The 21,408-nt window shown below is 47.2% G+C and overlaps 1 protein-coding gene across 1 annotated transcript; it reads left to right on the top strand.

The window, feature by feature from the left end:
• Positions 1 to 7,583: 7,583 nt before the first annotated feature.
• LOC134504286 (adrenodoxin-like) lies at positions 7,584 to 19,483 on the top strand. The gene is made up of 5 exons (XM_063313424.1): positions 7,584 to 7,792; positions 16,440 to 16,564; positions 18,081 to 18,210; positions 18,811 to 19,050; positions 19,106 to 19,483. Exons 1-4 carry the CDS (start codon positions 7,635 to 7,637, stop codon positions 18,929 to 18,931), a joined length of 534 nt encoding a protein of 177 aa, XP_063169494.1. The 5' UTR covers positions 7,584 to 7,634; the 3' UTR covers positions 18,932 to 19,050; positions 19,106 to 19,483.
• The last annotated feature ends 1,925 nt before the right edge of the window (positions 19,484 to 21,408 follow it).

Here is a 21,408-nt window from a genome sequence, read left to right as displayed (position 1 = left end):
CAAAGGCCCGCATAGTTAAAGCAATGGTGTTCCCTGTAGTAACATATGGCTGCGAGAGCTGGACCATAAGGAAGGCTGAGAGAAGGAAGATCGATGCTTTGGAACTGTGGTGCTGGAGGAAAATTCTGAGAGTGCCTTGGACTGCAAGAAGATCAAATCAGTCCATCCTCCAGGAAATAAAGCCAGACTGCTCACTTGAGGGAATGATACTAAAGGCAAAACTGAAATATTTTGGCCACATAATGAAAAGACAGGACACCCTGGAGAAGACTCTGATGCTAGGCAGAGTGGAAGGCAAAAGGAAGAGGGGCCGACCAAGGGCAAGATGGATGGATGACATTGTAGAGGTGACGGACTCGTCCCTGGGGGAGCTGGGGGTGTTGACGACCGACAGGAAGCTCTGGCGTGGGCTGGTCCATGAAGTCATGAAGAGTCAGAAGTGACTGAATGAATCAACAACAACAACAACAACATACACAGCACATCAGTTCAGGAACAGGGAAGGCTTTAAAATGGTTCTTTAGGAACATTCAACCTTTGTGCCACTAGAGGGCACTCTAAAATTACCTTTTATGTAGCATTTTTCATACAAAATCAAGATTCCTTGTAGGCAAATTGCACCACTGTGGGACTGCTATCAGATGCATTTTGGAAACTCTCCTTCCCCTCATATGGAGCACACATTCGTCAGGCAAAACTCCAGATTTATGCTACCAGCCTGTTTTTTCCTAGTGCTTTATTTTTTCAATGCTTTTATGCTCCATAAGATAGTCATCTTTTTTCTTCTGTGCTTTTCTCAAGTTTTTATTATGCTGCTTCTTAAACAATAAAGAGATACATTCAAATATCCCCCATTTAGAAGATCAGCAGAAAAGTGAATTCGGGATTTCAAAATGAGCCAGCCCAGATAGGTGAAAGATTGGCAAGATGTGCTCTGTTTCCTGACAGCTGCTAATTACGTGTGTGCAAATACAAGGCTAGACTGTCCAAGTCTGAACTGCACCAACTTGGGTGATAAGCATGTTGGATACTGAAGGAGCTGTGGAATACAAAACGCTGTTTATCCTAACCACACCACACCAACCCACCTCCTCCTCCTGGCTCTATTTCTATAATGCAGATCCCACCAAGGGCGCAGATTTGGTCTGCTTTACAGTTTGCGTTATGGGCGTTGTCCCAGTTAAGTGAGAACGTTTACCAAATCCATGTAAAATGTTCCCAGCATTTTCTAACATAATACCTTTCCAAGTATCTTCCCATAATTTGCATGGCTGTTAAAAGTGCCCACGAATCTTCTGAAAAACCCTGCTCTCCTTTATCGCATACATTTTCCTGATGTAAGCTCATTCCGCAATCATCATCAGTTCGGTACCTGGTCTGATCAGATAAGCTGACTGAGATCTGGCCTGATCGTTAGGGCGTGGATAGGAGACCACCAGGGATTCCAGGGCTGCTCGCTAGACTGCAAAATTGGAAGAAAACAGTTGTAAGAACTGACACCATTAGTCCCAATAATGACCTGACTCATACACAATTGAATTATGCAGAATTCAGGCTTATTGAGGTCCAGTGTACAGAACAAAAGGAAAGCTGTGATTGAAAGCCTCCCACCTAAGCCAGCTCATTCAAACTTTCCAGCACCCCGCTCCCCACTCCGATCGCTTTCCCACCTAAGCTCTAAGGGTCCGCCATGCCAAGCACAGATGCCTCTGGCAGTACAACCTTGACTGCCCCCTTCCAGCCCAAACAACAAGATTCCACTCTCTCCAATTCCCGCCCCCCAACATCCGGCTCTTGACACGCGTTGACTCCTTGTGGCAGACGAGCGTGCTCAGACGATTCAGCAGTCCTTGGATTGTGGGGTCTGACAGCAGTGGGATTAGGAAGACTGCCTGGACGTGCCCCTTAAATCCCCAGCACTTTATCTTCTTTTTAGATGCGGTTCCTACCAGAGCTTGGATAGGAAAGGCCTGGGCTGGAGCAAAATGCTGAAAACTGCTCCCCCCCACCTCCCCAGCATCCACAGATGTTTTCTCGCCCACGCTGAGAGCTTCTTTGACTCTCGGGGTGGAGGGCGGCGGCTTTTGCACCACCAACTTCCTCTTCCTGCCCTCAGTGGTGCTCAGTCTCCTCACTCCCCTTCTGGCTACAAGGCTACCAGCCTGGGCTACCAGTCTGCCCATGCAGGGAGTGACTGAGAGCTGCTGCTGTAATTCTTTGGGGTAAACATTCAACTGGGTTCACAAATTCATGTATAACATGCTACTGTCATCCCAATTTCCCTGTCAGACACAACCATCTGGTCTTTGGTAACATTAATTTTCAGCTCCTTTCTCCTTGTTGCATCATACAGTCTACTTAATGTCGATTGCAAATGATTTGGATTCTCAGCCAGCAACATGGTATCATTCACATACTAAAATATACGGTATGTACAATCAAGTCCCTGGTGATGCATCTAGCATCTCCACAAGCATCCTTGTACATTTATCTGTAAATACATTTAAAAAAAAAACAAGGTGACATCACCCATCCTGGTCCCTACTCCTTGCTCAATGTTAAATTATCTGCTGTGCTTTCCCTTTATTCTCGTGCATGCAGATACTCCCTGATCACATTGAGCAACCAGCCTTCAACTCCACATCTACGCAAGACATTCCATAATTCAAGCCTGTTTGCCAAGGATTTCACTGGCACGAGGAAAATGAACAACAGCGGCACATGACAAGAGGAGGTCCAAGCCTTCTGGCCTCCATTCAGCATCTTTCCTGTCACTTGCAGAGTCCTCAGCCTGGCAGAAGGCCCAGCTAGCTTGCTTTGCAGCCTTAACAGTCTGGGTCGAGAAGGAAGGGTTTGGTAGTTTTCCACACAAACACTCACTGGCCTGAAAATATTTGGAGTTTGTTTATTTATTGATGGAAATATACTAAAGGAAAGCTAATGGTAAGATGGTTTCCTCCAACAACGCCTGCAACAATGTACATTATGAGCACGGGATGATTAACGAGGTACATTGTGTGCCAAGGACGTTGGAAGGTGAGCTGGTGACCTCCACCTCTTGTCTCAGGATAACTTTAAATTATTCAAAACCTGTAATCAGCCCCAAGTTCTTGTTTAAGCTGGGGGAAACCTATTAATTGGGGGATACCCCCTGGGAGTCAAGTTGAACTGGAAGATCCCAGGCTTCAAGCCCCCGAATGTCATTGCCAAGGGGAATTTAAACGGAGGTGTCTCCTGCCTGGAACAAATCCTTAAACAGCCCAGTTCCAGCACTTCCCTGTTCAGGAGATCCCCCCTGCGCCCCCCCACCCGGTGGCCAGGTAGCCTAGAAACACAAACGCGTCCATTGGCATGAAGGGGACCAGGGAAATTCTTCCAGGGCTGTGGAAAATTGATGGGGGGAGGTAAGGATATACATCCCTCCTACTCCACAACAAGCCTCCATTATTTTCTTCAGCTCTTGAAGAACACCCCCCCTCCTGCTCCTGATGGCCATCCCTGACTGCAACCACTATCCCCACATTCCAGGAGGGAGAGAGGTCACCAGCTCGCCTGCCAACGTCCTTGGCACAGGCTCTGCACCACATTTGTCTCCTGTATCTCTCTGCTCAAGGCTCCCCAGGGAGATAAGCAGCTTAATGGTTCCTAACACACCCATTTCTATAGGCTGATGCAGTTGTCCAGGCTTCACATACAATGTGGCAGGAATTTGTCTCTCTGCTCAAGGCAGCTGAGGAACCAAACCCTTGAAAAGCTGGTGAGGAAGTTAATGGCTGAGTTTGCGAAACACGCCAGACACCAAGTTGGGTTGGTGGTGGAGCTGAGGCATCACCTGAGCAGAATGTGTCTCTAACCCCAACCCCAAATAAGTTCATTAGCTGGGCTTTGCATGCAGTGGGAACCCAGCCATTGGGTCTTGCTAACCCAGGTTTAGGTTGAAGAGGTTCTCTGAGCTGAGCAGAGAGTCTGTCGGGGGTGGGGCGGGGGGTAGAGATAAAAAAAAAGTCAAGATGGCAGTGGTGATCATACCGTTGTGGACCCACATTGACTTCTCTGACACCCTGCCCCCGGGTGCTCCTGACAGCTGCACTGCGTTTCTGTAGACCAGACAGGCCTTGCCTTTTGTAGAGCACAGGGGGGCCTCAGTGTTTCTCAGACATAGATGGCATCACATTTCTGGAAGTAATGAAAAATACAAATGCAATGCAGAACAACTATTCAAAACATAAAGCGATACAGCCACATCACCAGGAATCTCCAGTGTTGAAGTTCACCTTTTAAAATGATATACAGGTAGTCCTCACTTAACAACCATTTGTTCAGTGACTGTTGGAAGTTATGGCAGTGCTGAACAAAGGGACTTATGACCCGTGCCCAAAGTTATGGCTGTTGGGGTGCCCCTGCTGTCATGTGATCAAAATTTGGGCACTTGACAGCCTGCCCACACTTATGACTGCAGGGGCATGTCAACTCCCCCCAACCACCAATCTCCCCCCTTTTGGTCCCCGGCACTCCATGGCCCCTGCCACCCCAGCTGACCTTCACCGTCTTCTTGCTCCTGCTGCTGACCAAGCATGTCCAGCCTGGCCCTTTGTGAGGCAGCTGCTGGCTGCGTGAGGCTTTCTTCCCCAGGTCGCACATAGTGGTTTCCTTGCAAGACCTGGGAAGATGGCCTCACGTGGCCAGCAGCTGCCTCGCGAAGGGCCAGGGCAGGCATGCCTCATCAGCAGCAGGAGCAAGAAGACGGCAAAGGTCAGCTGGGGCGGCAGAGCGCGGTGTGGCGGGGGTGGCTGAGGCTTTCCAGAGTGGCTGCGGCTTCATGCTGCAGCTCAGGGGCTTCTTGCAGCCCCAGAGCCTCAGAGTGCCCAGAAGCCCCTGAGCTACAGCATGGCAAGCAGCCCCAGAGCCGCACCGGAGGATGGCTTGAATTGGGATGGGTCCTCGGCTAGTGACTGGAGGGATTTGGTTAATGATGGCAACAGGAGTGCTGGGATTGCCATTGCTAAGCGATGCAGTCATGTGATGTCACGCTTTATGACCTCATCACTTAGCAATGGAAATTCCAGTCCCAATTACCATTGAAACTCGAGGACTACCTGTCTTCAGCTTCTTCTGGGGGATACAGATTACATATGTGCATTGGGTGTGCACATTACCCACTGTTCCTCTCCCTTAACTTAGCCACCCCCCACCCCCAATCTCACTCTCTTCCAAATCAAGAAATCCAGATTACCTCAAAGACCTCTGTATGTCCAAAAGAAAATGCAGGACCTTCTCCCATCTTCCCAGCAGGAGGAGGAGGCAGCATGGGAAGTGGGAAGTCCAAGCTGTAAATTTCACTGACAAGCCCCAGGGCCAAGGTTGCCAAGTTGTCTTTGCACAAAATATGTATCCCCCTCTTAATCTCTGCATCTCATAATAAGGCCACTGCAGGCCTGACCGATGGAATTCTTGTCATATTTTCTGGCAAATGTATTTTTCTCTGTCTTCCCCTATGGAGGTTATTGGCTGTCGCTGGCTGGCTTCATCACCTCAGGAAGCCTTTAGCTCTGTATGAACTCTGCCATCATGGTTTGTTAACTATGGTTCAGGCCTTAGCAGGTCGTGTGAACCCCACTGGTGTCTGCATCTGAAACATTTCCTTCCACGGGGGAGCCTTTGGGGGAATGTCTCAAGATTCCCACTGTCCCCTCCAGCCCGGCCTCCGTTTGCTCTCTGAACCTGCCAGACGGGGAGCATCCTGGGACACACAAGGGGGGGGAGGACGCCAAGCGGAACGAGCCATGAAGCCCCTCCTGACCGGGCCAGGGCGCCCGGGTTCTGCCTGGGCTTTGAAAGGAATTGGGGTCCCGCTCTCCCCTTGGTTTTTCCAAACTGTTGTTACTTCAGGCTTTGCAGAATAGTTTTCAGGCACTTCCTTTGCAACATGGTGAGGAAAAAGTTCATATATTTTTTTTGGAAATTGTAGTCCAAAAGGGCTCTAAGGGCCCACCAAAGTGGTTTGCACTCTCCCGCCCCCATGTAGGAAGGATGCAAAACCTGTCTTCCAGGAGGAAAACTTTTATTGCCAGGAGATACTGATCCTCCTTTATGGTGTAACTCCCTGCCAAATCTCTGGGCTCACCCTCATCATGCCCCCGTGCCTATCTTTAAGGGGCAGGTCCTCATGTTGTGGCATCCACTTCATCCCCTCCTCCTCAAAGGAACTGGAGGTTGTCTTCACTCGTGCAGCTGTTAGATCTATTTTCCACCTTCTCCTGAAAGAAAATCTGGCCATACGTGCAATCAGTGAAGCCACACCGAGGATCTGACGGCTGACCTGGTGGGAGGGTGGAACCCGTGAAACCAGGGGACGCATCAGTGGCTGGCCTGACCCTGTCCCAGTTGAGCCCGCGAGGGCAGCTCCACTCGTAACACACCTAGACAAGCGGGGGGGGGGGGGTTGATCACGTGCCTGCTGCTGCTGTCTTGACCCTGCTGTCCCCCTCCCCGCCCCCACCAACACTCCTGCACCCCCTCCTGGCCTTGCAGCCGAGACCCAGGAAAGCTCGGCCAGGGGAGGAGCGTAGTTGATGCCGACATATTTTTCTGGCAGCTCAAGGGCAGGAGAGACGCGCACTGGTGAGGCCTTGAGGAAAAGCTGCTTCTCCGTCTTGAGTTCTAGGAATTCTTGTAGGAACTGAAGAACTTACAGCATGAAAGTGATCTTGTCCACAACAAGCAGTCCAAGAAATGCTTCAAAAGGACTGCAGAAGAGGAAGAGAGGGGCTGAGAGGCTGCAGCCAAACACGGCTGGGGAAGCGCTGCACCTCCGTGTCCAAATCTCCCCCTCCCTTGTGCAGATTGTGGGCCAAGCAGCCCACCAGCCATTTGATACCCTTCCTGCATTTGCCGCTTGCATGCTTGGGAAAACAGGGAGGGTCAGGTCTCAGATCCACCCAGCAGAAAGCTTTCTTTGCTTCCCATCTACAGGGACGGAGTCACACAAATACTGTAAACAGCAGTGACAACTGTGTGCGTGGAGCTCCTGGCAAGTCCTAATGCATCAGCTGGAACACTTCATTTGGCAAGTTTAAATGGCTGCATAGCTTTCCAGTGCCCCTAACCACAGCACTCCCATAACTCCTTCCATACTGCAATTCTGTCTCGATTTTCTCAGCATCCACAGGCAAATTCTTTCTCATGTACTTTTAGTATTGATTAGCCTTGGTAAATGGAATGCATTCTGCATATGCTTAATGGCACTGCTCTACCCAGGGAAGGAAGGGAGGAAGGAAGGAAGGAAATTCCTAAAAACCCTTCTGTTAAACCAAGCACATTCCCTTTTCCTATATGACACTTCTAGGACGAAATAGGCCTGTTGCTGTGATTTTAATAACCAGAGAAAAGATGCTGTTGCCAAAAGCCCCAAAGCAGTTATGCTCAAGGGGGCTGAGGAGGTTGGCTTCCCTCCTCTCCTCCAGGCCCAGAAACCCCCCTCCCTGGTGGGCTGGGCTGATGGTGCTCCCTCCCATCCTCCTCACCCAGAGGTTGTTGCAGCTCGGCCCCCCCAGCCCCCTCTCCTTATATGTCTTCAGCAGCGAGCGCCTGCTCTGCCAACCTTGAAGCCTCAGGACAGCCCAGGCCTCCACAACATGCTGGCTTGGCACATTGCGAAGCTAGTCCGCCTTGGCGCCTCTGGACATGGAGTCTTGCGGAGGGGGTGTAATCCCAGGCTGGCACTGGGCAGCCTGCAGCTGGGGAGCTGCTTCAGTTACACCCAGAAGCTTCACAATGTCCCTGCAGAAAAGGGGTAAGGAACATCTTACGTACTTTTTTTTATTATTATTTCTGGAGGCTCCGCAAAATGGGTGGGTGGGAAGATGTTCAGGCACTTCAGCCCATAGGTCTGATATTGGGTGTCTTGAGCCCAGCAAGGCCCAAGGCTGCAGCAAATCCACTGGCCTTCCTTTGCTCCAGACCCTTCAGGAGGACTCAGTGAGAACATCTGTGTGGGTCATTCTGCCAAAAGGGTCCTACCCTCCACAGCTGCTTCTTGCTTTAGTTACAAGAAGCTTGCCTACCTCCTTACTGCCTTGGCCTTCCACAGACCTCACTAAGGCAGTTTAAAAACTAAGGGTGCTATAAAGCTGAGAGCTATGAAAACGGCACCAGGAACACTTTTGAAAGAAAAATCACCATGTAAATCATAGACCATTGACAACTACCCATTAAAACTTGGAAAGAGTCTTTCTCTGGTCACCTGAACAAAACTGTAGGGGTTCAGTGCAAAGCTGCCTTCACCTGGGAGTGAGGTTCATCCCACGGTGGATGATCCAACTGTGGACTCATCCATCCGTGCTACAACAAAGGCCTTAAAGGTAGGGTGCCTGTAGTAGCCAGCCAAGAGATACCTCTGAGAAATGGGCCAAATTAAACACAGAATCCTCAAAGTAAGGATTGGAGATCATCATGTTACATAATAAGTAAAAGCAGAATCCTAAAAGAGGTACATCAAGAGCGCGGGGGGGGGGGAGTCTTTGCCTCACTGTGTCCCCACCCTCTTGCCCATCCTAGATAACAAACCACAGCTCATACAGTTACTAGTTGAGTTGCTGGGATCACAGGTCTAACCAAAAGGCCGCATGTGCGAATGGGATGGTCTAACAGGTGGTGGCAGCTATGGGAGTTCTTCTGGAGCAAAGCTGTTAGCTGCTCTTCAGAAAGAATGCTTTCAAGAGCCCATTTAAGGTCATAAGAAAGTCACGTATTACCTCTGCCAGAATGTGGATCCCATCGGACTTTATCATAACACATCACATTCTTTTATTTAATATCTTTATATATGGCTTTTCTTCACCAGTGATTTCTAGAATTCATGGGTGGCATTGAGATGAACTTTGTCCAAAGTCACATTCAAACAAATGGGCCTTAAAGGATTAATTATGACCAATTTCCTCACTGATTTCTTCAGTGATGCTTCTCATCATGAATAACCTAGACTAAGGGGTGCCCCATCATAAAGATGGTCAAATTAAAGCTACTATTTGCCTTATGATGCATTGCTACACAGAGCCAAACAAGGGGGAAAAACCCTTAAGGAAAATGTCCTCATTAACTTGAAAAGGAAAATTGCATTTAAATCTAAATAGGATTAATTCCTTGAAATATAGAGCAAATAGTAAGATTCCCTTGGCTGGCTTTGCTCAACACCTGCACCTTCTTCCCCATTTAAAGCACAAGCAACTATCTGTGTTGATTTTGCCCTCATTCTGTTGCATCCCCCTGGTCTTTCTTCCTTCTTCAGCATCTCCTTGACCAAGACTTAGATTTCCAGCTCAGAACGATTGTCTGTTCAAAGTCCTTTATTCATTGCTGGCACAATGTCATGGAGAACCAGGGTGATATAGTGGTGAAAATGTTGGGCATGGAACAGGGAGAACCAGGTTGAAGTGTAGCCTCAGCCACAAACGCTCCCAGGATGGTTTTGAGCCAGTCCCTCACTCTCAGCCCAATTAATCTCAGAGGGTGGTTGTTCTGGGGAAAAATAGGAGGAGGGAGGGAGGGCTCTGTACACCACCTTGACCTTCTGAAGGAAGGTGGGATATAATTCAAGAGATTCAAACCTGCACACGTGCAACTGATAAATGGGGCTGCCTTGGCTTTCCAAGAGCCTGGGAGAAGACCCTGTTGGGACTTCTCTAGCGCTTGCTGAGGGCACACAAGCCCTGATGGGCGGTTAGAACAATGTTGGCTCAGCAGTACAACTGCCCCCCCAGACCTGCACTATGACTGAAAGGGCAGCAAAGTAACTCCAGAGCATGTGAGGACTTCTGGGTGGGCAGCCCAGGAAGGGGCTTCCTTCGCTGCATGGGGAGGGCCCCTCCCAAGGCTGCAATTCTTGAGGAACGGAGGAAGGCAGCAGGGAGGCCACACCAAGGCCAGGCGATTTATCTTGAAAACAGACCTTGAAGGGAACCCTTCTAAAGTGCCATCAGAACAGCAGCTGATGTCAACTTGTTTTAAACCACAGCTCGTATTTCCACTTTCCACCAACAATTTGCCTTCCCAAGTTGGACCACAGCTTGATCTTTCCACACTCCCCATCTGTGGCTGCTGGTTTGGAATAGTGCTGAGTCTGAACTGCCATTGCAACAAACCATGGATTGTTTTAATCATGGTTTACTGAATAAGCTACAATGGTTCACATTTTGCACTAAACCAAAAACAAACAAACTGCATGATGGCCTGATTTACAATTGCAGAAAGTCATAATTATGGGTTCCTTGGGCTTGGCTTAACATGTTGTGTGACCCCAGTCCAGTGTGGGTTATTTTAAATAAACCATGGTTAAGCCTAAGTCATGGTTTAGGAAGATGTATACACTTAGCAATGGGGGAGTGCAATGGCCTCTGAGTGGCAGGCCAGCCTGCCATGACTGTTTAGCCATGACTTATTTAAATCAGTTTAATTGGACACAGGTAATATTATTACGGTCCATATATTTCAGGCTTTATCCTTCTGTCACATTTCAAATGACAGTTTGGCGACATCTTGGGGCGGGGTCACCCCTCCGCTTTCAGCCTTTGGGTGGCTGCTTTTGGCCCTGGGTGTTTGGTTAGGAATCCCAGCTTTACAGAATCCTCTTGACAATAAAGAAAACGTAAGTGGGATACGAGGTTAAAGTTTACAAAAGTTTTTAATAGATTACAGGGTTCCTCTTCCATCTGCTCAGCCCCCCACCCCACAACAAAATCAGCAGCAAAGGCGTTTTTAGTTTAGGCTCCTCCTTGGAGAATCTGTTTCCTGTCGGAGCTCAGCTGGTCCAGCTTTGGCTCTGAACTATTTTTGCCCTAATGTAAATACTGATTTTTTAATCTCTCAGAGCCAAATTATTTGCAGGTGCTAGATAGCCACCTCCATTTTTTTGTTTTTTGTTTTTGTTTTATTAGATCCTGCTCAGCAGCCAAGTCTCTCAAATGCAGCACAGACTACAGAGCCCAAACAGGAACTTTCAATTGTGCAAACATTACATTACATTGACTGAAATTTGAATGGTGGGATAACAGCTGGAACCATTTTTGTCAAGCAAAACTGTAATGAAGAAAAATGAATTCAGTGTCAGCATATAACAAGTTCAAATGGCTGTACTCAAAGTGCAGTGTTGGTGCTGTGACAAACCTCCCCCAGACTGTAGCTGTGTTGAGAATACAACTCCCAGAATTCCAACTCCCAGCTGCCTTGGAATTCTGGGAGTTGCAGTCTAACCATTCCGAAGGCTAGACATGCACTTGCAATGATTTTTTAGTCTTCTTCCTTCTCTGCTAATTCTTGGCATCTTCTCAAAAGGGAGTCTGTTACAAACCTGGGGAATTACATGCATGCATTAAATACGGACGAGGGCTGTTGCACTGTTTTGGGGCAGTCTGGCTGTTGTCCACTCCTCTGCAGAAGGACCATCGAAGAGAACAGTCTTGACCAAGCACTGATGGAGGTGCTGGTGAAACTGTAGGCTTCCTGGAATATATCTGGTTGCAGATTGTAGCCCTCTCAGTTCAGGATGCTGACCCCCAACCTGTAGCAACCCAATAGAGCTTTGCCTGACTGATGGGGACTTTCTGCCTGTAATGAATATGCTTTCATCTCTGAGCTCCAGCTCTTCCCTTTTCTCATGTATAATAATTTCCCCCATATCTCTGAGTATTTTATATAGTCCTGCCTCCAAGGGCAATTTCTAATCCATGGTAAAGGTCATTATTTGAGTCATCAAATATGCTCCTCGTAAGCAGAGGTGGTGTGGCAGTTTCAGCTCCTGCTTAAGTCAGCATTGCCCCCTCCCATACCAAGACTGTTTGTTCCTGCCAGAAATGATAAATCAAGACTACAAGGCAGCACAGTCCATTTCCATAGTGCGTCTGCTTCTCCCAGGACTTTCCCAGGAAGGGAATTTTAGAAGTTCAGGACTACCAGATTTGGGCTGCACAGATCTGAATGACCACTTAGATGGCAGCAAACAGATACAGAAAATTCTAACTGTGTGCTGCCATCCAGCAGTCACCCAGAATGTTTTGCTTACTAGCTAGGAGAGTCCTTGAAGAAATAGATTTTTGGGAATTTGTCTTTGACCCCTGAGAAAAACCCTGGAAGCATCTATGTAATGTCATTAGAATGAGAATCATGAAGCTGTTAGCAGCCTTCCCAAACACGCTCCATCCTGTCAATTGCTCCATCAGATGGGATTGCCGGGAGTTGTAGCCCAACACATTGGGATGAGATACAGAGGAGGAAATGGGTGTATAAGAAGCAAAGAAAAAAACCTTTTGATAACTGTGCGGCAGAAATATTGGGAAGCTGAGCTACTCCCGTGGCATGCCCTGGCTTGAACTGTAGGACAGAGGAAAACTGTAGGAAAATGTAGGACAGAGAAAGCCCTGCTGTGCTGAAACAATGGGCAAGTATCAAGGAAGTCCATCCCCAAAGAGGACAGTCACTAAGGTCAGGGAGCGGGATGACCTAAGCACAAAGGAGCAGGACCACCTGGCAAAGAGAGGGATCAATGTGTCCCATAAAGCGGGTTGTTATAGCAAAGCTGTTGTGCTTCAGAGGGTCTAGACCAGTGTTTCTCAACCTTGGCAACTTTAAGATGTGTGGACTTCAACTCCCAGAATTCCACAGCCAGCGTTCCCTTCTCATCCCCAGCATGCTGGCTGGGGAATTTTGGGAGTTGAAGTCCACACATCTTAAAGTTGCCAAGGTTGAGAAACACTGGTCTAGAATCACTCCCTTAAGGCATCCTACAGCGTATCCCTGTTTAACCTTGTAATGTACTGTATGTATGAATGGAGTTTACGATAACAACATTCTGAACTTCTTTATTAATGATTTGCATTGAAGTTACTTTTCTACCTAAACAATTACTATGTCCCAGCCAGCAGGCAAAGAAGGAGTAGCCACAGAACACTGCTGCCATTTTGGGAGCTGTGGGGAGCTGTGTTCCATAGTCTTTGATATAAAGAAAGTGCAAAACTGGGGGGGGAGAATTGTTCCTTGACTTGGAGGTTCTTCACAGATGATATAGCAAACCCATGGCTTGACAGTGTCCATTGGCCATAACTTGTGCAATATATGCACTCAGTTTCTCTACTCCCAATGTCCCTTCATGAGGCTATTGAGGGAACGGGAGAAATCAAGGCAGAGGGAAGGTATATAATGCATGTGAAAGGTAAAAGGTCCCCTGTGCAAACACTGAGTCATGTCTGACCCTTTGGGGGACGCCGCTTTTGTGACATTTTCATGGCAGACTATAGAGCAGGGTGGTTTGCCACTGCCTTCCCCAGTCGTCAACTTCCCCAGCAATCTGGGTGCTCATTTCACCGACCTCGGAAGGATGGAAAGCTGAGTCGACCTGAGCCAGCTACCCGAGAGAGAATCCAGCTTCCGCTGGGATTGAAGTCGGGTCGTGGGGAGAGTTTCGGTTGCAATCCTGCCGCCTACCATTCTGTGCCACACGAGGCTGTATATAGTATATACTTAATAAAAAACTGCAGAAGGACACAGGGTTTTCAGAGGCTTTGGAGAAAGCAAAACACATGACTTTAGAGGGAATCAGTTGGTTCACAAAATGTCATTTCTCTCCTTATGGGAGGGAGCCACAGACAGGCTTAGTTGAACTAAACTTATGGAGGCCTCCATGAAGTCAAGTTGGAAAGAAGCTGTTGGAAGAAATGTCTAGGCAATCATAATGTTGGTTGGGTGATGGAGGAGAGAATTCAGGTATAGGAATGTTTCAAGATTTCAAAGCAGACAGCTACTGGGGTGTGGTGGGAGGGCTTGGTTTGGTCAGGGACGTTTTGCATGGTCTAGTAGCCAACAAGAAGAAACTGTGGGGATTTAAGGAACCTCAGAGCTGAAGAGCTGGGCACTGGTAAGGGAATCTAAATTGGACAGTTGTTGACCAGAAAGGTGTGATACAGAAGATATGTGGACACGTGCAAATATAATCCTTTTTATTTGCAGACCAAGTATATGTTCCAGCAGATACAGAGGCAGATTTTTTAAAACTAAAATACCCAGCAAGATCCATGGTTGGAAGTAGATAAAGCTTTATTACTTGTGAAAATTTAGCATTTTCTTCCTTTTCACAGGCCAAATATCACATATATTGACAGCAGTGCAGACCTCTCCCCAGAGGCAACTTCTTCCAGCACTTCCTGGAATGTTCTGATGTCCATGCAATGTTGTGTGGTTACATAGTCATTCCAAGGATGTGTGCGAACAACAACCAGCTTCTGATCAGGAACCAATTTTCTATGAACAGTTGAACACACAGAACATTCTTGCCATGAAAAGGGTGAAAATTTCAAGCCCTCTGGCCATCATGTACATTTTCAAAACAAGTTACATTTCCTCCCACTCCACCCCCACCCCAGGGGAAGAATAGAAATTAACTGGGCTGTTCCAACATAGATTCATTCTGCTATGGATACGCTGGGAGCAAAAACAAATGAAAACCCCTCATCCACCCCTGACAAGTTCTGTGATGCAGTTCTTATGCAACCATTGTGGAAATGGTCAGAAGAGGGGACAGCTGAAGAGTCAGAGAGGAAGGACGTCTTTTTGTAGCATTCTAAAGGGGAAAATAAGAATTGAAAGATAGGGATAAGAAAGTGAAGGCTATATGCGCATTCAGCCGGTTGAATGACAATGATAGCAATGAATGGGAAGAATGAGCCAGAAAATGTTGTTGCTGACAGGAAGGAAGGGAGATGAGTCATATCTGATGATACTGAAGTTTCCCAGCAGAAATATCCAGGAGGCCACTGGAAATATAGAGATGGATAAAGAGCTGAGAATAGCAGAGGTCAAATACCACGTTCTGAGGGACCCCAGCTGAATTCCCCATGGAAACAGTTGAAGAAATGGTTAGAAAATCAGCATTTGCTCATATGGACTGTCTCGCCATCATGCAGTTCTCCTGCTATGTCTTAGTTGACATTGTGCAATGTAATTCACTAGAAATCTGACCTGCCAAATTCCGTAGCGGACATGGCCAAACTCCAATATATAAGTAGTCTAAAGGATGGGTTTTTGGCCCTAGGCTCAAATTCATCGTTTTTTGCCCTTCAGAGGGCCCAAACAGTACTCTGCCTAAAAATCAAAGGTATGGAGTATGGGATATGGGAAAGTATTCCATTGTTTCTGATAGCCCAAGTTTGAATTTTGTTCCATGTTTTGCTCAGAGGTCAGGAAAGCTGGAGACCTCTTCTTCCTTGTGGCTGTGCAAGCTTATAGCCTTAATGGGTCTGGGTCCATGGCTAACTTACTGCATCTTTAGGAACTGGCTATGTTCCAACCAACCAACACAAAATAGTAGAAATGCTTTTGACTTTTGACCAAATGGGAATGGCGATGTTTGGGCTTCGACTCAACCCAAGCAAGACTGAGTGGCTTTGGGTTGGTGAGTCTCCCGGTAACAAGGTTTTTCCATCATTGGTCCTGGATGGGGTTGCACTGCCCCAGACAGACCCACTGCACAATCTGGGGGTCTTCGTAGACTCATGGCTCCTGCTGGAAGAGCAGGTGGCAACTGTGGCTAGGAGGGCCTTTGCACACCTTCAGGTTGTGCGCCAGTTGCGCCCATTCCTGGAATGGGAGGCTCTACTCACAGTCACTCATGCCCTTGTGACCTCCTGTCTGAATTACTGCAATGCGCTCTGCATGGGGCTGCCCTTGAAGAGCTTTTGGAAGCTTCAGCTGGTGCAGAATGCGGCTGCACGGGTAGTAAATGGAGTCAGATATTCGACACATGTAACACCACTGCTACGTGAGCTGCATTGGTTGCCGGTGTGCTTCCCGGTGCAATTCAAGGCGTTGGTGGTCACCTTTAAAGTCCTTCATGGCTTGGGGCCGGGTTACCTAAGGGACCGCCTTCTCCCAGTTGTTTCTGCCCATCCAATTCGATCCAGTAGGTTGGGTATGCTGCAGGTCCCGTCAGCCAGGGAGCGTCGGTTGGCAGAAACTAGAAGGTGTGCCTTCTCTGCCGAAGCGCCTGCCCTCTGGAACATCCTCCCTCCAGAATTTAGGATGTCCCCGACCCTGTTGGCCTTTCGTAAGGCCATGAAGACCTGGCTTTGTGCCCGGGTCTGGGGCCCTGAATGTGTGAATGGTCCCGTTTCTTGGTTATATTAACATCTATGCATTGCTTACTTGGTGGCCATGTATATTTATTCTGTACTTTAATTGTTTTAAATGGAATTGTTTTATAGTTTTTATTGTTGTAAGCCACTCTGAGTCACTTGCTGAGAAGGGCGGCTATAGAAATCGAATAAATAAATAAAAAATAAAAATAAATTTTTACATGCAACTTGTTTGGTTATCAAGTTTGACCATTGGTCACCTGGCACCCGGAAGTGCCTGAGCTTCCTGTGAACATGTGCTCTGTTTCTTCTTTCCCCATGCAGCTCTCCGGACAAAGTGAGGCTACATTTTATTAACCGGGATGGAGAGAAATACTCAGTCACAGCCAAAGAAGGCGAAAGTCTGCTGGAGGTGGTGATAAATCAAAACATTAACATCGATGGCTTTGGTCAGTGGTGAGACACTGTCTTTCTCTCTTCAGACTTTATTGGTTACCAATAATCTCTTATTTTAGGAGCTGGCAACATTTGGTTTTACAGAACGGTCTGGGTAACAAACACAGACTGCATCCTGAGATCTGCACCTCGTCTTTTTTCTCTTAGACACCCCAGCAGTGTGAACGAAGAGTGCTGGAGCAAGTTTAGAAGCACACAAAGTTGCTTAAACAAATCCATTTAACACTCACAGTTTGAACGTTCTGCATTTTCTTCCTAAGCCTAGATATGCGTGTGAAAGTCTGTGCCCTTTGGTTTTTCTCAGATAATTCAAATAATAATTCAAATAATAATAATAATAATAATAATAATAATAATAATAATAATAATAAGTTATTAAACTTGTATGCCACCTGACTCTCAACAATTCTGGACAACTCACAACAACTGAACAAAGGAATTACAATCAAATCAATAAAAGGTAAAGATTAAAGATGCTCTGAGCATCTTTTTCTTTTCTTGCTAGGATGCCCCCCCCACAAAAAGTATCACATTACAGTAAAAAGATTAACCAGGAGATGGCAGCAAACTGGTTCCTACAATTGTGTTTTATTTTTCTCTTGAGGAAAAAAATGAACAAAACAAATCCTCCCACTTCTAAGGAAGTTATAAAAACCAGATAGCAAAAGCACCCTTCTTATGTAAGAAGCAACCCTGGCAGAAAGGCCAGAATGGCTGTTTCCAAGGGCAGCTAGCAAAAATTTCAGAAGGGATCCAGCTGGGTGAGGAACAGGCATTTCCCTTGGTGCCCATCCACAACTTTCCCCACATTACAGTATTTTAATGAAAAATAAATAAATAGGAAGCAAGCATGCTGTGAAACAAAGATTGCCCTAGCCTCTACAGTCATGTTTATTTACAGGAAAGCCTTAGGTCCCACAAGTCTTCAATTCAGATGGTTGAAATATCTTAGGAGCTATTTCTTCTGGCAAAAGAGTACTTGCCATTCACCTGCTATGGTGGTGGAGACATTTTGTGAATCGATCGTCCCCTCCGGCTGCCATTTTGTGAGTGCACCCACCACATACTTCCAGCATTCCAAATGGGCCTCTGCCCCAAAATGAACGCCCAGCTCTCAGCTACCATCTCTTGCATTTGGGTATTTCCTTACATTGGCTTCATCCATCCACTCCTTTTACCTGAAGAATAAAAGACAAAGCAGAAACATTCCTCAGAATTTGGACATTGAGGTGGCCAGGAAAACTTGGGAAGAGCAGCAGCCAAGCCCCCGCTGGTTTCTGAATTTATTCTGACTTTCATATCTGGAATATGTAACATAGCTCCATCCACCCAGTTCTGTGATGTGTCCCGTTTTCTTCCCTACTGACACTGCTTGCTTTCTTTGGCACTTTCTACAATTCAGCACGCAGAAAGGTAACGCTTTCATTTTTTATTGCTGTCCTGAGTTTGTAGAAAATGCAAATAAGCATCGACTAGCTTCTGGTGAGCACTCCCTCTTTCCTCCCACAGGTGCGTGTGAGGGCACTCTGGCCTGCTCCACTTGCCATCTTATCTTCGAGAAAGCCGCGTTTCAACAACTGGGTGAGATCAGTGATGACGAGCTGGACATGCTAGACTTGGCCTATGGGCTGACTGACACGTAAGCATCCCTGGTGCCCCTTCCCTGGTCCTGCTTCCCCTGTGATTCTCAGTCCGCTGGAGAGGGAAGGGTGGACAACTCAGCCACCTCCAACTCTGTGCTCTGGCCGTTTTCTAAATTAAGACAAGAAGGCGGGTCACTCACTCACCTCCTTGGTTCCAGAGGCAGCCTTGATGGGGAACAATGCAGAGACAAGCTGCACAGGCTGCTGGAGAGCTCAGTCACCTTTGTGGCAGCTAGGGAGAGAGGTTGAGGATTCTGCCCAGCCTTGTGCAAGGGGAAGCATAATTGTCCAGAGAAAAGAAACGCTTGCTTAACCCGCTATTTTCTGGACCATTTTGGCTTGGGTGCTCCTTTATGGAGTCTTCTGGATTTTTATTTTGATTGCAATCCTCAGCTGACACAGCTTCTGAAGATGGGACAGAGGGATGTCCCTCACCTCAAGCGACAATTGGAGCTGCATCTAAAGGCTGGATTCACAAGGGAAGCCCAAGGCCCTGTCGTCTGCCCTACTTCAGTGGGTAAACCCTGGCAACGGGTTAGGCTGTCGCACGCTAGGAAAGTGACCCCAAAATTCAGATGTTTGCATCTGCTTTTCAGGTCTCGTCTCGGCTGCCAGGTGTGTGTAAAGAAATGGATGGATGGCCTGACCGTCCAGGTGCCCACAGAAGTCTCCGACATCAGGACAGAACTGGAAGTAGAAAAGAAGAACCAGCAGTAGCCGAAGTGCATGATGTGCCATGCAAATATTATCACAATCCTGTTAAAAGCAGGATGGTCCTTGCTTTCCTTATTGAAAACAAGCTCACTCTAGACCAGTGTTTCTCAACCTTAGCAACTGTAAGATGTGTGGCCTTCAACTCCCAGAATTCCCAGCCAGCCATGCTGGCTGGAGAATTCTGGGAGTTGAAGGCCACACATCTTACAGTTGCTAAGGTTGAGAAACACTGCCCTAGGCCAACCAAACCCCATTTCCAAGTTCACATAACTTGCTCTGCCCAACAAATTCAAGCATACTGTGGCTTAATATAACAGCTTAGATCACAAATACATGGAAAGAATCACTGGGTCAGCACAGCCCACTTAACCATGCACAACAAAGCTTCATTTAAGCCCTAGTTTAGGTTGTTGTGCAAAGCCAGCCCCTGAAAGGGGTTTCGTGTCCAAAACCTGCAGCTTCAAGCAACAAACCTGAACTGGGATAAAAATCGGTGATCTGTGGCGCTCACCTCTGACATAGAAAGACTACTGTACATTTGTTGCTTCCAAGGAAAACTCTGATAGAACTGATGGGGGAAAGATTGTGAAATCCCAAATTAGCAGCCTATTCCCAAACTATCCGTTGGTGGCTGTGGTTGTCCCATGATGTGCTCTTATTTGGAATCCCCGTACTGTATGTAACAAGGCAAGGCGCACCCAGTGGCCATACTATTGGCCAGGGAATGGGCAAGACTTACCTCACTTATCTCGCAGAACATAGCCAAGCTCAACTGGTGGTAACTGCGGGGACACATCTCTGCAATCTGGCCCTAGGGTTCCCTGGCGATTTCCCTTCCAAGTGGTAAAACCAAGTCCAGGCCGGCTGACCTCCCAAGCCCAACCAACACTGGCTCTTCTAGCTGGTGGGCCAATTCACCTTCGCACTGATCCCTCGGAGAGGACAAATAGTTCCATAGATGTGCAGTTGGAGAGATGCGGTGAATGATTAGGATGAAGACCACTGCCCTGGCTTTTACTGCCGATTATTTCTTTGGAGTGTGATTGTTGTTGTGCCTATTTCACAAAGTGTATTTTGAAGAATTTTCCCGCTACTGCTACCCATGTCAGATACTATTGTGCTGGGAAGGGAGAAATAAAAACCTTCAAAACAAATAAAAAAGATAGCAATTGTCAAATTGTCAGATATAACTTTCTATAGGTGAATATCTATACCACCTGGAAAGGCAATCAAAGCTCCCCAGTGAGTAAATTACACAGGTGTAAAGTAGTAATTTAAACTAGTTACAAATGTCAGGACTTTGGTCCACCCCCATGAATCTCTGTAATATGTATATGGTAAATGCACACCACATACTAAATCTAAGATTTGAACCATATTAGAAGCACTTTTGAAGCATCCCTGAGGACTGTCAGCTGCTGTTCAGGCAGGCTAATTGTTTCTCACATTACCTACCATAATCAGAATTTTAAAAAAAATCCTTGAATTTGTAGAGAGTCAGATAGTGTAGGAGAGTAAAGGGACATCAAAGTGGCTGCAGTCTGTACAACTTGATGCCACTGGCAATATTTAGTAATCAAACAGTACATTCTGCACTAAACATTTATTTTTAAGTGCAGTATTTATATCTGACAATGTTTACCCATCACAGCAACATCTTTTTGCCATAGCAAGGCACTTTACATTTCACTGAAGAAGATTAAATAAATATTTCTTGCTACTGTGTGTGTTAGTGTTCCCAAGAGGTTCTGTTGAATAGAGCCATCACACTGTGGCCTTCATCTAGAAATGAGCATTATTTTCTCATTACAGTGTAATTCTTGCCTCCCTGTATCTGGCTGAGCAGAGACCTAACGATCACTGGGGGTGGGGTGGGGGGATGGTTCTGCAAATGGTAGTCAGGTCCTTTTCCACTCTCATCCCCCAGTTTGCTGAACAGCCACACTCGGTCTCACATTTGCTGCCTTTCCTGAAAAGCCTGAAATCTGACTGGAACCGGCTTGAGTGAATGCCTGAATGAATGGTCAAACGAGGACATGTGTATTTCGTAACTCAGTGCTGGGACAGTCAAGCGGCCTCTTCCTAAAGTGCATCAGCTATAGAAGTCACTCTGCAGACGTGCCTTGGGAGGGGCCACACTTTTGATCATACAGCTAGTCCTCAACCTACAACCATTCGTTCAGTGACCATTTGAAGTTACGACAGTGCTGAACGAGTGGTGGTTATGACCGGTCCTTGGAGCTGTGGCCGTCCCAGCACCCTGCAGTCACATGATCACAATCTGGGCACATGGCTACCCATTCACACTTATGAACGGTTGCCAAGCATCCTGAGATCACGTGATCGCCATTTGCAACCTTCCCTGCCGGCTTCCCCTGAAAGTCAATGGAGAAGCTGGCAGGGAAGGTCGCAAGTCGCTGGGATGAGTCTCCCCAGCCGCACAATCTCCCCAGCCCCTCTGCGCTGATGCTGTTGCCAGC

Source organism: Candoia aspera, chromosome 12 (genome assembly GCF_035149785.1).
Source record: "Candoia aspera isolate rCanAsp1 chromosome 12, rCanAsp1.hap2, whole genome shotgun sequence".
NCBI lineage: Eukaryota > Metazoa > Chordata > Lepidosauria > Squamata > Boidae > Candoia > Candoia aspera.
The sequence above is the reverse complement of the archived record's forward strand: the minus strand, read 5'-3'. Positions and strand labels throughout refer to the sequence as shown.